Source organism: Channa argus, chromosome 24, assembly GCF_033026475.1.
Source record: "Channa argus isolate prfri chromosome 24, Channa argus male v1.0, whole genome shotgun sequence".
In the NCBI taxonomy this organism is placed as follows: Eukaryota; Metazoa; Chordata; class Actinopteri; order Anabantiformes; family Channidae; genus Channa; species Channa argus.
The window spans coordinates 4,686,822-4,703,033 of record NC_090220.1 but is presented as its reverse complement, the minus strand read 5'-3'; the positions used below and the strand labels follow the sequence as shown (position 1 = coordinate 4,703,033).

At 38.7% G+C, this 16,212-nt stretch overlaps 1 protein-coding gene across 8 annotated transcripts in view; it reads right to left on the bottom strand.

Moving 5' to 3' along the window:
* The window catches only part of abr (ABR activator of RhoGEF and GTPase), a 104,516-nt gene that overhangs the window by 28,170 nt on the left and 60,134 nt on the right, over positions 1-16,212 (bottom strand). For all 8 annotated transcript variants that reach the window (XM_067494799.1, XM_067494800.1, XM_067494801.1 and 5 more), the window contains 8 exons: positions 15,473-15,594; positions 12,777-12,945; positions 11,052-11,171; positions 10,706-10,781; positions 10,439-10,543; positions 7,816-7,890; positions 3,286-3,383; positions 3,064-3,195 (listed from right to left, as the gene is read on the bottom strand). In XM_067494799.1, the coding sequence (XP_067350900.1) occupies positions 3,064-3,195; positions 3,286-3,383; positions 7,816-7,890; positions 10,439-10,543; positions 10,706-10,781; positions 11,052-11,171; positions 12,777-12,945; positions 15,473-15,594 (897 nt within the window). The remainder of the gene's footprint in view (positions 1-3,063; positions 3,196-3,285; positions 3,384-7,815; positions 7,891-10,438; positions 10,544-10,705; positions 10,782-11,051; positions 11,172-12,776; positions 12,946-15,472; positions 15,595-16,212) is intronic.

The following is a 16,212-nucleotide window of genomic DNA, read 5'->3' as shown; positions in this document are numbered from 1 at the left end:
AAGGAAACCCATTTACTCTGGTAGCAGTGTAACAGAGAGACACTAAACAGTCACAGGCGCTGGTGGATGTATAAAAAGACAACACACAATTTCTCTGAAAAGTTAAGAAAATACGCACTAAGAGGTAAGCCCACGGGAGGCTGGAAAGGGGTTTGATGGCTGGGTTACTAGCTGAAAGCATTGCTGATGCTGGGTAATATGATGCATTTCTGCTACACGAAGCACTGAGATTGTTAACCTAAACTGTTATGTAACCAGTCCTCTGAAGACAAGTATAGCAAGCTACAGCCGACACATAAGGGTCACTTAGGAGAATTTGCACAATGCATGAGGCAGACCAGGAGATTGTGTGCACATTCCACTAACAACCAGTTCAGGACTTGGTTTCCCTTTATAGCAACACAATCTTAGCAACCAGAGATTTGTGAAACATTACAGGTCTGACCCTGGAGAGTATGATAATAAAATATCTTATTAAAATGCGGCGTTAAGGCCTGAAAGCAATTATAATTTATTGTCATTGTCACTGGGGTCAGACCATCTGTAAGAAAAGTTTTTTTAGCCAAAGGACATCCAAGAACAAAAGTATTAGTGACAACATGCCAATGGAATCACATGCTGGAGGCAGCGATTTTCTTTAGCTGGCATCTTTGGGAGCTGATAGCGATCACCTTTTCAAATTGCTTTTTAAGAATCTATTTGTGTTACCAGTGCAAGGGACAAGGGGGAGTGTAGCCATCACTAGGACATCACTGTTCTATAATGGAGGATCAGCAACATGACCTCAGAGATCAGAGGTTATGTGCTCAGAGGGACTTGCTGAAAATAGATGGTGGTATTTCCCCTGCAGACCAGTAACTCAGTCAAATTAACATTTGTTTTACTGTTGCCTTTTCTTCTGTTTTTGTGGGTGTGAGTGCATGTGCTCACTGGTATATCACATATGTCATGCCCATAAAGGTCATACAGTTTACTGAAAAGATTGTTTAGAAAATCCTATAGATTTCCTTGGTCACTAACAAAATATAATAAATCTCTGTCTTGAATCATAATGTCTACTGATGAAAGAAGTAATCAACTTTCTCATTTGTAACAAAGTGAATTAACTAAAGGTGGTTTTGAAAAAAAGAAAGAAAACTTCAGGCCCAATATGGCCATTTACGGTCAGTATACTGCAAGCTTGTTAAATAAATCAGATGGTCTCCAGAGAGAAAAGCAAAACACTGAAGGCTCCTTCTAAACTCAGCTTTACCAGGAAAGAAAACAGCACGGGTCCAAGTTAAAGTCTCTTTAGATATACACTCTTGACATATCTGGCTAATTATCTGAAATCGCTGTTGCCTTGCACATCAGTTTGACAGAAGATATTGGTTTATTGCAATAAACCAGACTTTAATTTTTGTGATAACATTTAAAAAAAATAAAAACATAAATAGCCATAGCTAAGATATTATTTAATTATGTTAACAGGCTAAATGTAAATACTGGTGATAACGTCATGTATTTAAATGTACTTTTTGGTTCTACTACCACCAACTGTGGACAATTACTGCCTTTGATATTACTGATCACATAATTTTTAACAGAGCCACTGCTGACAGTTTCTCTAAAATAATCACTGTCTTTTTTCTACCAATTACTCAGTCTAAATCCCAACAACCTCACACACCATTCCCACCCTCTCAGAATCTGGGACAGAACATACCATTCTCCTTCCTCATTTCTACCCCCTTCTCATAGAGAGCCAGTGAACATGTGGTGCATTTATTTGTTTTCTTGGCTGTTGTTGGCTGGAAGTGGATGTTCCCAGCAGTGGCAGCATTTGTCTCTTTGACTGTCAGCCTTAGCAGAGGGTGGTTCTTACTGTCATATGAGATAAAATGTTGAACAATTGATGAACTACTGAACCTCCTGTGAAAAGATGGGATGCTTCCTGTTAACGTGAAAAGGGAATTATGTATGTTATTTATCAGAAAAAAAACGGAAAATAATTTATTCTCTCTAACAACTGGGGAGTGTTGGACACACAATTATTCCCATTTGCTCTTCAGAGGCAATCAAAGGCAACCTTCAAAGACAAATATAATCAAAAGGAATACGATAAGCAGAAAAGTGGTGGTGACTAGCAAATGCAACAAATGCTACAGTGCATCGACCATGTTGTGGATTTTATCTCTTTAGTTTGGTCGGTTAAGAAAAAACAAACCTGCTCAAAAAATGCAAGATTTATAAGATATTTTTGAGATGCATCCTGTCCCTTAAAATGCAACGGTACATGACTGATTCATGTTTGACCTAGTTTCTCTCTCTGTTAGAGAGGAGATATGTATCCCCACTGACAACTGTCACTAATATCAGTTTTACCTGTGACTACAGAGGTTAAGCTACAATACAGTATATGCAGCAGCAGCAGCAAATAAATTGTGAAATGTCTGACCTGGTTCATGTTTTCTGTTAAATATGAAGAGTTAAAATTTTCAGAAGCAAAGTAAAAAAAAAAGTTCCCCTCTGGCAGTGAAACATGCACCACTTGAGACAAACACTTGAGGGCATTAATTGTGGATAAGAGCACCTAAAACCCTCAGAGCTGATTCAATTGCATAAAGTAAAGCTCTATTAACTACAGGGCAGAAATGGGGAAATGCTTATTGTAGCACCAGCAATTTTACTGAATTGCGGGATAGTGAGAGAAGTCAAGCTTCACTTTACCAAGCCGATTTTTTAGTGTTCTGGAAAAAAGGGAAATGTCACACCCTTGTAGGCTGCCCTGTAAAACCTAAACAACGATGCAAAATTTCATCTCAATACCCAAAAACCACAGACTCCACTGTGTAGGCAGCATGTAGTAAAAAAAGACAGGGTACACCCCCTAAAAAAACACTTTTTCAGACTATTTATTCCACCAGTGTCATTAGAAGCCACCATGACAAAACCACTTTGTTATATGCAGAGGTGAGCTAATCAAAATGAATCACATAGTGTGATTCTCCTAAAAAGGATGCAGACATCTCGCTCTGTGTATAGTTTATTTTAATGATGGCCTGTCAGCAGCTGTTCTCTTACCTGGACCTGCCCTTTCCCCATGATCTTGTCCACAATTTCATTGTCATCTTTGTTGAGCATGCTCTTATCGTAACATTTCTCGTAACAAAGGATCCGCAGGTACTGGGAGCCCTCCAACTCGATTTCAAACTCCTGTTGAATGACACACAAAAACAGAGTTGTACGTTTACTTTAGTGTAGCATTGTTAGTGGACAGTAACGGGAGATGTTTTGGGGACTGACTTCGTTCCACTGTGGCTCCGTGGTGTCTCTGAAGACTCGCGTCTTGGCCTTGCTAACAAAGTATCCATAGGAGTCCACCTCAAGGGTGCAGTATAGATCTGAAAGTAAACACAAAAGGTGGACAAATCCATCAGGTGTGGTAAAAAAAAATTACATGAATGTAGTGTTTGAGGGGGACTTGCAGATACTGAAAATCTGTAAAAAACAAAACAAAAACATCTAGGTTTCTTGACTGCTTTACACTCATGTGGTGTAAAAGTGAGAAAGATATTATAATAACTTGAGGGGAGTAAAGCTATACTTTTATCATCCTGTATTGAAAGTATGGACCTTGAGTATTTATTACTACATTTAAACAGATTTTTGCAATCGACTGCGTCCCTATGTAAATATAAGGTCCCTGGATCCAATCCACCAGCGGACTGTGGCCTTTCTGTGTGGAATTTGCATGTTCTCCCCGTCCTTACATGGGTTTTCTTAGGGTACCCCATTTTCCCCCCAGTCGAAAGACATGCATGTTAGGTTACTTGATGACTCTAACTACTCATAGGAGTGTAAATGGTTGTCTCTATGCGGACGCCCCTCTATGTTGGCCCTGATATGGCCTGGAGACCTGTCCAGGGTGTACCCTGCCTCTTGACCTTTGACAACTGGAATAGGCTCTCATCACTGAATTATGTTCCAATTACTTTTTATCAATCAACATAAATTAATTTATTCTTTGCTCTAAAAGGGACAGCAAATAACAAAAACTGACAGAACAATCTAAAGTGCAAAGAATACTCGCAGTGCTCAATGCAACATTTCACTACAGACATACATAGATTTTCAAGTGCAAAGTTCAGCAGTAGTCAAGAACATGTAAGTATATATCAATGTAAGGTGCTGCATAGCCCTTAGCTAGATAGCTAGATAGCCCTTTAAAAGCTCAATATGTTGTAGCTTGTCAGCTGATAGACGTCAATCTCCTGCTTGCGTAAAAATTCAGAACCACCAGCCCTTCTCCACTCTTTACATCCTCATACTACAGCCGTCTGTCCCCTGGGATCTGCTCACGCTTGGCCCTCACACCCAGCAATTAAGTCTGTTAATGTGTTTCTTTAAATGCTGCTGTAGCTGTTCCTGTGGACCATGCTGCCAGCTGTCTGTAAAGTGTCTAAAGTACATCCCCCATCCTGGATGAGGAGGTACACCTCCATCTGACAGCATGATAGATGGATGTACAGCTCGACCTTTCACCAGGATGTCACCAGGAATGGGTGAGGAAATAAGAGGAGTTGAAGATGATATACATTTGAAAACATACTTGGAAAACGACAGAACATGTTTACACTGCAACCTCAAAGCCATGTAAGTTTCACTAACAGGATGATACAGTATAATAGAGTCTCCTTCAATCTGGGTTCATTCCTTCATTTGTTTTCTCAGCATCCTGAAAGGCTCTGGCATAATTACTCCCAATGAGGAAGAGATTAGTGGCAGTGGTATGAGGGAAGTTCAGTAGAGAACAATTCAGTTTGACCATCTGGGGGATATTTATAAAATCAAGTAGTTATTGTACACTTCCTGCATACGGAAGCCTACCGGCTCATGGTTGTCACCTCTACCTTGACATTCGACATCTTAGAAACACACATACTACCTGTCCGAGTGTGCTTTAATAAAGAAACCACTTTTGTAGTATGGAAACTGATTTTATTTGGAACTAAAAAAGTTGTTGGTTGTGTTTTTTTTTTTTTCTTTTTGAGTATTTTTAATTTTTTTTCTTTTTAAGTATGTTTTAGACCACTGTGAGTTGAAAACTCTCCTTTTCTCGTCTTGTCTCTCATAAGCAGAGAGGTTGTGTATTTATAGTCAAATTTCTATCCTTTCAATCCGAAATGAGTTTATGTACCCAGAGTTAAAACTGAAACAAGGCCAAAGAGAGAATATTTAGAGTCCTCCCCCCTCCCCTGGACCCAGTCCTCACACTGGATCCAGGAGGGCTATGGTAAGTAGGACAGCCTAAAGGAGGCTAAACTCCATGAGTTTGTATTTTTCCTGGCAGGTCACCATCAGGCTCAAAATATGAGGAGATAAATTGAACAGCATGGGGTCCCTGACCCCTAAATGCAGGGGTTAATGGATACTATCCTCCTCCATCTTAATTGGTTAAGGGCTCCAGCTTGTGTGTGTGTGTTTTCTCATACAGGAAGCTAATCCTTGCCCAGGGCTGTGTGGCTGGGTCAAACTGCAGGTTCACAGAATTAAGAGACAAGTGATGATGAGATACACTAATCAGTGTTTCTACAGCAACCTCTCACAGCCACAAGTAACATTATACCACATTTTTTCTCTTTATGTTTGTTTAAAGGCTCCAGGAGAAATTGCTTTTTCTTGCTAGTAAGGAGGGAAGAGGCATAATGTAATTGTCTTCATAAAATCCAGAGGGAGAAAACAGGGATGGCATGCAGCCACGGCTGGACTCAATTACATGAAGAAATTATGAGAATATGTGAAAACTCAAAGCAGAGTTTTGCCTTTCATTTTTATGGGAACAGTGGTGTGTGACAAAATCAGTCGGAATCAAGGACAAAAGAACAGTTTGAGTTTTAAGAGGAAATATATAACTTGTATTTTACTATTAGTTTTGAGTGCTATGGAACAAGCTCATGCAACTAACTACACATTACTTTAAACACGCAAATCAGTTTGGATCTGTACTTTCTGTTCCTATGTTACCATAGGTAATCAAGCTGCAGCAGCAGGTAAATACATGCATGTGGGGGAACAAACAGAGTGGCTGCCACTCACATATACTTTAAAATAAACTGAAAGCACAGTGACATGTTTTGCACTTCTCTCCCAACATGTTTTCCACTGACTTTTTGGGAGATGCTCTACTCCCAGCTCCCTTTTTCTCTGACCCAGTTTGACTACTTTGCCCTGAGATGAAATTAAAGCCCTTTCCCACTGGGGTAGGAAGTTGGATGGAAGGACTATTGTAACATAAATAACACAGCTCCAATAAGATCTTCTTTTACACGTTTGAGATTTTCTAATCAAAACAGTACCAAAAAAAAGGAGAGGCTTTTGTCTATGTACTGAACAACCATTGTCATTTCTTTTCATTAGACTCTGAGATAATAATTTCCATGTGCAAGAAAAAAACCTACAAACTATTGTGCAAAAAAAAAGACCTCACAACTTCCAGAGGAAATCAGCAAAATAGGAAATGTTTTAAGTACAGACAGTGGAAGAGTTATCAATAATGCAAGTGAAACCACATCAAATGTCAAACTCATCACACTGATAATACAGTATGTCAATACCGACGGATGTGTGTGTTGTCTGGAAATATTTAGCTGTTGTTCCTTCTATTGCCGCAGTCAGGGAAGAGGAGTTTTTACTATGCTTTTCTACTTCACCTGGCACAACGAGGTTCACAATGTGCCAGAATTTAATAGAAAAATAAAAATGCCTGAGAGTATTTTAACACAGCATACATATCTATGTATCAGAATTTAAATAAATGCTGTTTCAGATTTTTATAGGTTAGATTTTACTGTATGGGCTTTCACTCTCAAGCATAATTGTGATAATTCCTTATAATAAATGTATTGATATTATTTTTCTCCATTAAACAGAGAAAATAACTTTTATTTTAGGCGGAAATTCTGTACTAGTGATTATGATCATTACCACCACCATCATCCACCTTACACTACCTCCATGGTTAGCATGCAAGACATGACACGCTGACATCAAAACGTATCTGTGAAGCTACCCAAGTTCCTTCTGCACACACAAAAATGCACCTTCTTTAATTTTAAACCCCCTCAGCTCTCTGCGCTCCATCGAGGATCAAACAGGCTTTCAGAGGAGAGAGCTTTCCAATCCATTACACGGGAAATTCTGGCAGGACAGCTTTCATATACTGAAGGCTGTCATGGTAACTGAGGAAATCATATTTTCCCCTCTCTGTCTCTTCTCCAGATATTTGATATTGGAATTGATGCTTGTGCAACAAAGCACAAAGTGTACCAAACCACCAGCTGTCCACTACTGACACGTTAGAAACATCATCGACAGGCCCTACCATCACCTGTTGCTGATTATAAACCCACACATAGCCCAGTGTGCAGACATTGTTATAAGAAGGAACATTTGAGCAAGATAGACATATTTAAAATTTTATGATCATTAGTTTAATTTCCACAGGTCCTGTGCATGTTTTTAGTAGTCTTTTACTTTCCTTTTAATGTGTCCTTTGTCACAACAATCAACACAAATGAGAACTACCACAGGAATCCCAATGTGGTTCCCACTTTCTCTCTCTGTCCTATCCTGCATTTTGAGCTTTCCTCCATCCATCTGGCCATCTCTGTGTTACCCATGGAAAGATGGAAACTGCATGTGCAGGCTGGAGTGACTGACTAGATCATGTGTTTTGCTGGCAGACAATGCACAGCAGCTATGGGAGGGGGAATGCTGAGCCAGAGTGTGTGCACAAGTGTGCTCAAAAGAAAAAGCTGTTCGTGGCTAACTTACTGGCTGACTCCTTGAATCCTTTGGCAGAGTGGACGATCACATGCAGAAAGCCGTACAGGCCAGGAGTCTCTTCATCTGGAAAACAAGCACATGGAGCAGTTACAGTCCAGTTATGGGGGTAAATATGGTGGCATACTGTATTTAACAGTCATGTAGAACAGAGGTTTGTGTGCACAAAACAGCAGGGATGTAAACCTATAACACAAATGAATATTTTCAAAATGTTTTGTCTGCTATAAGATGATTATTGTTGCCAAATGTGATATGTTAATCCCACTTCCCACAAACAGAGCAGAACAGTTGGCCTTTTATAGCACAAATTATGCAAACACATAGTGCACCTATTCAATAAAGGCAGCGTTCATCAGGCATAAACAAGCACTTTATGTCAGGTTTATGCAGTTTAAGGGACAGAGTGACCTGAGTGAATCTGAGTTTTTTTTTATTAGGGGACACTTGTATAAAAGGAACTTGAGATTTAGAATAAGATCATAAAAATGATGCATAAGCTCCATGGTCTAGACAATGCTTTCCCTTCCACGTTTATGTCTACAATAAGTTTGGCCTTTTTTAAAAACAGCTAATCAACATACATTTGCTCAGTGGACGTGTGTCCTTTTTCATTCTTCTCTTGCTGGGTGGTCCAAAATGTTGATCACCTCATGATGATAAAATACCATTACAATGTATACAGCTGCCATGTGGAGGATCATTGTTGGAATATTTTGGGTGGCCCCATATACCCCTTGTGCCACCGACAGACACTTAAAGGGCTACACTCATGCTGTGCTTTAAGGTCTGTGAAGCCAGAGTGTTTCCTGGTAAATATACTTAGATCAGGGTCTAAGGGACTCTGGTGTGGCAGCTGAGAGGAGAGTATGTGCTAAATGTGTGTGTGGTGTATAAAAGTAGAGGATTTCACTTGGTGATAGATCAAAGGTTCAGTTTCGAGGTGGCCTGTGTGCCGTTTTTAAAATGGAAATCTGATCTTTCAATTGTAATCTCCTGCAAACAGCAAACAGAAAGCTTTACTTAAAATGTGATAATGTGTAACTGAGCCATTCTAAAAAGTCTAAAAAGTGTGAATATTCCAGGGTCTCTGCAATATCATCCATCCCCCATAGTTATGAGAAACATTCCTTGGCCAGCTGGTCTCCATTTCAACCCCTACTGTGCTCTCAGCATCTCATGTCACTGAGGTGTATGTGTGTGTTTATATTGCCTTATAATGAGGAATGGGTCAAAAGCCTGATACAAGATGTGGGGCCTAAGCTCTGTGGTAACACTCAGGGATATCGGCTCCCAAGAAAAGAGAGGAAAATATAAAAAAAAAAAAAAAACAATAAACAAAACTATGCACCATATAGCAGATACATTATGTAAAGGGCTAATGAAGACTGGATTGGATTGAAAGTGGCAAAGTAGAACATACGTGTAAGATAAACAACTTTCTTAATGAAATACAGTAAGAAGACATTTTTGGAGATAAGTGGACATAGAGTTGAAGTCAACAGTGAGAGGAAATAAACCAAATTAAGTAAATGTCAAGGACTAATTTGAAACAAAATTACTTGATATAGATCTATTATTTTTTTAAATAAATGCTTAAAAAGCTCTTGGTAGAAAATAAAAATGTAGGAAAACCTAAATTTATAATCCTTCCATGCCTACAACTAACTCTCTATTCACAGGCTCTTCATTCTCCTTTACACTTCCACATCCACAAACAAAGCAATCTACTTTTTTAAAAATATGGTTTTATATATGGGCATAAATCTCATGTACCACTAATATAAGCATATACATAATCAGTTGTCTACCCACAAAAGCTTATATGGGCAAGACATAATATCTGTTGCGAAGAACAGGGGGACGACTAGACTTAAAAAGCATTTTTGCTAAATTGTTGCATTGTCTGAAATGCTTCTCTGATGTGCATTGCTGTTACAGAGTCTTGATGTGCTTGTCAATCATTTTGCATGCAAAATTAATAAAAATGTAAAACTCTCCCTAATCACCACTTTAAAGAGATTGAATGTCAAAATATTGCCCCTTGTGCAGAGACATTCCTTTGTATAGGAAGCAAAGGTGGACCTTTTTAGTATAACAAAAAAATGATTAAGACAGTGTCCCTTTCAGCGTACAAAAATACCGCTCTTAGCTCCGTGGTTGTGTGCGGGTGTGTTGTACGTGCATGTGTAAGCAGAGATCCTTGTGGCATTCGAGGAGATCAGAGCAGGTCGGCCAGATGGCTTTAATGTCACCACCAGCCTCTGAAAACGATGGAGTATGGAGATGTGGAGCAAAAACAAACATATAGGAGCTGAGAGCTCAGTGCAGGCCACCGCCAACATACTGCGTGGCACTGACTGCTACGAGCTAGATGAGAAACATATTGTAACCTAGATTCATCTCCTGCAAGGCCCCTTTCTCTCATTATGTGGCTTTTCTTGTGGTTGGAATGTAATAGGCACTTTTGTGTGAATTTAAACCCAAAACAGAGGAATGAGCAATGGGTGATTGTGTGTTTGTGATGGAAGAAAAAAAAAATTTGAACATGAGACAAAGAGCCCAAACATTAAAGAATTAAAAAAAAAAAAAAAAATGTGTGTGTGTGTCTTACCATCTTTGTTACTGGTGACAGGAATGTTGTGGACAGTTCGGAGTTTGAAACAGGAGCTGGTCAGGACCTGGAGCTCAACAGAACTTAATACACATGCCTGAAGATCTGAAAAATACACACAACCACACAGTTATGGTCAGATTTTCACTTTTTAGTGTACAGCATGGGCAAAAATTTTAAAACCCCTTCAAGATGATATGCACAATGTTTCTAAGAAAGAACAGAAAGAAAGAGCAAGAGAACAAATATGCTGAAGGTCATCGTTACCTTTATGCTGAAGTTTCTCAATGCTTTCTCTCCACTCTGACCTCTCATAGTCAGAGGACAGAAGGAACAAGTAGCTCTGGAAACATACAGAATAAACATCATTAACAATTTGTATTTCAAACACCCTAAAATTTGGTGGAAAGTCATTTGAAAGTCAAAAGAAAAACTTTGGTGAGAAATCTTTAAATTACAATTTAACTTTTTTGGTTTGAATCTAAATCTAAATCTCACACTGGCATCATTCTCCTTTTCCCACCACTCTGTTTAAAAAGTAAATATCTCCCTCTAGTGGTGAGATATGCACAGTTCAGCTGTATGAGCTGACAAAATGGGACAGAGGAATTACCTTTCCATGTTTGTTGTGGATGCGGAAAGGGATGGTGGGTGAGTGCAGTAGCAGCCACGACTCCTGCTCATTCATCTTCTTCCTCAGACGCTCCACACGACTCTGACCTTTTGGTGCTTTCTACACACAGACACAAACAATAAATATGTGTGGAAGTCAAAAAATAAAAAATGCTTTCAACAGCAGAATTTGCCTGAAAATAATCACATTTTTAGGTTTCTTCAGTATCAAGGTAGCACAGTGATAGTTGACTGCACATTCGTGGGTAAACAGCAAATAGGAAGTACTACAATTAAACACGGTATTGTTTTAATGGTGTGAATTTGCCAAAATGCAAACAAATCTTCCACATTTGATCACCCTCTTTTCTAAAATATGAGTATGTTTGGTTTGTACGAGTAGGTTACTGAAGTGCTACTAAAAAAGTATTTCCAAGACCTAAACTGACAGCTACAAACAATCATCGATCATTACTGCTGTCAAGTCCCTGTCAGTATGATATCCACTTAATGAAATACTATTTTCCAGGAAAGACTGGTGATAAGTCTCTGAAACTGTGCTTTGTGCTGCCAGAGTATTTATATATAATTCAAGGATGCCAGTTCTATGTGAGTTCTGAAGCAAAACAAATACACACATCCTTCAGCCCTCAGCAGGAAGCCATGAGTCAGAGCATGGATACAATCAACTAAAGCTCTTAAAGCTCAGGCCTCTTCTGGCTCCGGTACCAGCCGTGGTCGGTTGCTTTGCCTCGAGTGGGCGACTTTAATGCTGTGAGAGGGGAATAACAGGAACTCTCGGCTCATGGAGACTTTGGTCTGTCTCAGGCATGAACATGGGGGCGTTCTGCAATACATACTTGTAGCTGTTTTTCCCGCCCCATGTCAACAAGTAAATGTTTCAGCACTGATAGGAAAAGATGAGAAAGGCTGATAGTACGTTTAGCATTGATGGCAATCATCACTTAACCAAATGGAGATAAGAAGAAATGAATGTTCTTTATGCAAGTACAAGTTAAAGTAAGAGTAAGGTCTTGTTTTGAGTTTCACAGTTTTAGTTTAAGGAACTATATTATGTTTCATACAAGTCTGGATTTCCCTGTCTGCTCTCATAAGTGCATGAGTTTCCCTGTACGTGGCACTGAAAAAAAAAAACCTACCTTGACTCTGTCTAACACAAACAAAGGTGTGGATTACAAGTAAGAGTTCAAAGTAAGCTGCACTGGCTCCTTGTAATGAATTACTGATTTTTTTAAGTCTTCATTGAAAGTCTGTAGAACATGATAAACAGATGGTTATCAAAGTTTACTGGAAATAGCCAACCCCCACCCCCATGTTTTTTTTGTTTTAAACAATAAGAGCTAATGATTAATTATTAGGAATCTTGGAAAGACCCACTCCGAGAAGAAAGGTTTCCTGTTCTAATTTTAAAATAAAATGTTCCTTCAAAGTGTAACTTGGTAATATCAGTTGTATACATTTCTCTAAATGTTTCAACACAGCATACTGTGTGGTACTAGCTGTGGAATTTAGTGTGAGAGAGTGTAAACTGTGTTAATCTAGTATGAATCTCATGTGAATGCAGACACTTATTCTGTATTTCCATATGGAGCTCATAGGGGGCAATTTAAATATTAAAAGTGGTTTTAGTGCCTTCTCAGTGTTTTCTGACTAAGACATTGTAATAGATCAGGCTCCATATAACAATACAATCCACCATTTTTACCTTCTCTTTTTGTATCTCACTCTTTAAGACTGAGATCTTGATCTTCATTTCCTCAATCTCATGCTCTGGCAGGACCTGGATGTTGGGACAAGGGTCGCTCTCATCCAGGGTCTGGAAGGTCAAGCCTGCCAGCGGGATGTACCACTTGCACTCATACTGCTGGTGACGACTGCAGATGAACAAAAAGGGTAAGAAGGGGAGGACACAGGAATGTAAAATTAACTAGTCAAACAATGAAAAAATAAGCTTCAAGACGTGCAACATCCTCACAAGCTGAAAAGTTACATTATTAGGTCTAATGCGAAGCACTACAATTTAACTGCCATACTCATAAATGTATTAGTTTTAGGTTTTAAAATTTACTTGTTTGATCTGAAGGCTAATTTATCATTAACTTCAGAAAATAATGAATTATTTAGAGCCATTTCATCTAGTGAGCCAACTGTAATAATGAAAATGCTGCATGCTTAGCAGAGCACTCCTTTCATTTCATTACCACTAAGGAGACCAGCATCTGCCTTCCTTGGTGATGCACAATCAACTAAATATGATCAGTGAATTAAATGTAATAAAAAAAACTTTTATTCAGCCATAGTACATACAAACTTACAAAAATACAAAAGTTTTGTAAATGCCATGTTGTCCTTTCATTTGAAAACATTCAGCAAAATTAGCAACGCATGAAAGATGGCTTGACTTTTCTTAATAATTCAAGTACATTTACGTTGCAGCCTTCAAAGCTCTCTGTATTTGTTTCACTTACACCCTTCCGTCTGCTGATGATAGGGTTCTGACTGAGACACAAAGGGGTTTCTCTTTTTTTGTCCCATTGGAAATTTCCTTTTTATGTATTTTTTTATTTTTTTTTACAGATCATCTATTCTTTCTTTCCATTCACACCTCTGCATGTATTGCACACATAAACAATAAAAGGGTGGGGCCAAGTTAAATACATAAATACATTAAATATATGACTAAGCATAATCTGAATGCATCAATATGCCCTTTAGACCAAATAATGAGAGTACAATATACACCCATTCAGACAAACTGAGTAAACAGATAAGAAGGACCTTGGACAGGGAGGTGACCAGGAACAAAATAGTTGATCTGACAAAACATTTGAAGCTTTCTGCAATGATGGGAAGAAAAACAACAATCTTAGCAGCTCTCTATCACTCCATTACAATAGCTCCTCAAGACAGATGACTTTCAGTAAATGCCATTCAAGGAATTTGTTAAACAGCATTTAAAGGACTCTGAGAGAAAAAAGAAAAATGTTTTCTATTCTAACAAGACAACAATGTCTCCTTGGGCACAGCTGAGGCACTGCTCATCACCAGGCTGATACTTGCTCTTGGGTGAAGCATGATGGTAGCAGCATCATGCTATGGATGTGATTTTCAGCAAGAGAGCCAGAACAACTGGCCAGAATTCAGAGAAATGAAAGAAGGTCCTTGAAGAAAACCTGGTCCAGGGTGTAAGTGACCTGAGACTGGGATTCACCTGTTAGCACAACAGTGAACCAAAGCGTACAGGCAAGTCCAGGCTGGAGTGGGTTAGAGACAAGGCTCAGACTATTTTTGTGTTGGCCAATAAAAGCCCAGAAATAAACTCACAGAACATCTGTGGAGACCTGAAGATAACAGTCTAAAGACTCATCCCATCTTATTTAATAAAGTTAAAGAGGATCAACCAGAAATATTGGGATAAACAGCTACACTACAGGTGTGAACAGCTTGTTGAGACTGTATTAAGAAGACCAAAACTTGTCTCCTGCCAAACAGGGTTCTAAGATTCACTGAATTAACAAGAGTCTGAAAAGTTCACGTGTCCAAAATTTTCAAACAATGTAAATTAATTATCAATAAATTTATGTTAATCCGACCAAATGTGCAAAATGTAAAGGGGTCTGAATACTGTAAAAACACTGTAAAGAAGCGTATGTACACCTGTCCCTTCAAATTTTAGTTTAAAACCACTTAACAATTTGGCACCGGCCTCACAACGTCAGGAAGGACAAGTGTTTGCAACTGTAGAGCGTAGGCGGACTGCTGAGATAACATTACAGACCACAATAGTATGATTTCTGGGTTTGGTAGTTATGGAAACGTTACGCGTTCCTCCAAGTTATGGCTGGCTGCACACAGACAAATGCTGAATGCCAACCAAATGAAGATACAATCTGGCTAACGGTGACAACTGTGACGACAATGTAAACAACATACAATCCTGCAAGTATGACAATTAATCTATGGACGTGTATCACAAAAAGAACAACATAATCACTCTGTTTTACTTTCCCTCCAACCAAAACGGATTGGTTTCCGAAATACACAACCTTCTTCTTATCCTCACACTTTTTTCTAAAAACACCTTTAGCCACACTGTCTTTTCATCATTCATAGTATTCATCACTGATATTACATTTACATTACATTTAAAATCCAAGGGGCAAACTGTCTGTAGACTTTCTTTCTGTTACGTAGGTTTCAAAAAGCCCTACTGCTTTGCAGAACCAAGAACAGGAAGAGGAACACAGAGGAAGACAGAGAAACTTTAGCTCAGTGCCCTTTTCGTCTATTATGTAGAAAATGGATATGTAAATATACACTGAAATATAGTCATAAAATAATGGATTTTCAAAGGTATGCATTCAATGCATCTGTAGTAAATACAAAAAGGAAAAAACTCACCCCACAGCAGTCTTCTTCATCTTGGCACAGAGCAACAGATCGGTGAAGAGGAAGACATGCCGTACCTTCCTGGAACTTTCAGAAACTTCCACAAGGAAGCCATCCTTCACCAGCTGACGAGCCTAAGAAAAGATTGGATGTAAACATAATGCTGATGAACTTCACTCAACATTGGTCAAATGTTTTGGCAACAACTTGGAGCAAAGAATGGGAAAAACATTGTTTTCTCAGCAAAATCAACGTAATTCAGTTTGATCTTAACTGGTACCTTGTACAAATTATGGCTGCAAAAGTTTCAACAAGTTGAACCTTTAACTTCCGAAAGTTACAGATGTACTAGCAGAACATTTTCTCTTCTTGTAAAAAAGGGTCTACAGCAGAGGAAACAACGCTGCGCTAAAAACAATGATTGTGAAGACAGTGAAAAGAAAGGAAACACAGTACCTGAAGCTTTTGTCCTGTATATATTCTCTTAAAAAATGTTAGGACGGGACATTTTGCTTTGGCCAGTATGATAGCAAATCAGACCTAAAATAATATAAATTGACCCTTTTAATCACATATGTAAAGCTTCATCTGATTAGATGAACAGATGTGATTAGAACTCAGACAATGTAATCAATGTAATAATAATTCTGGCTGATTTCCTATGTGCAGGCAGTTTTCTTTCTCCATCCATGATCAGTCTTATCTTGCACCCACTGATACAACCAAACTTTAAAATCAGCATGAATTAACCA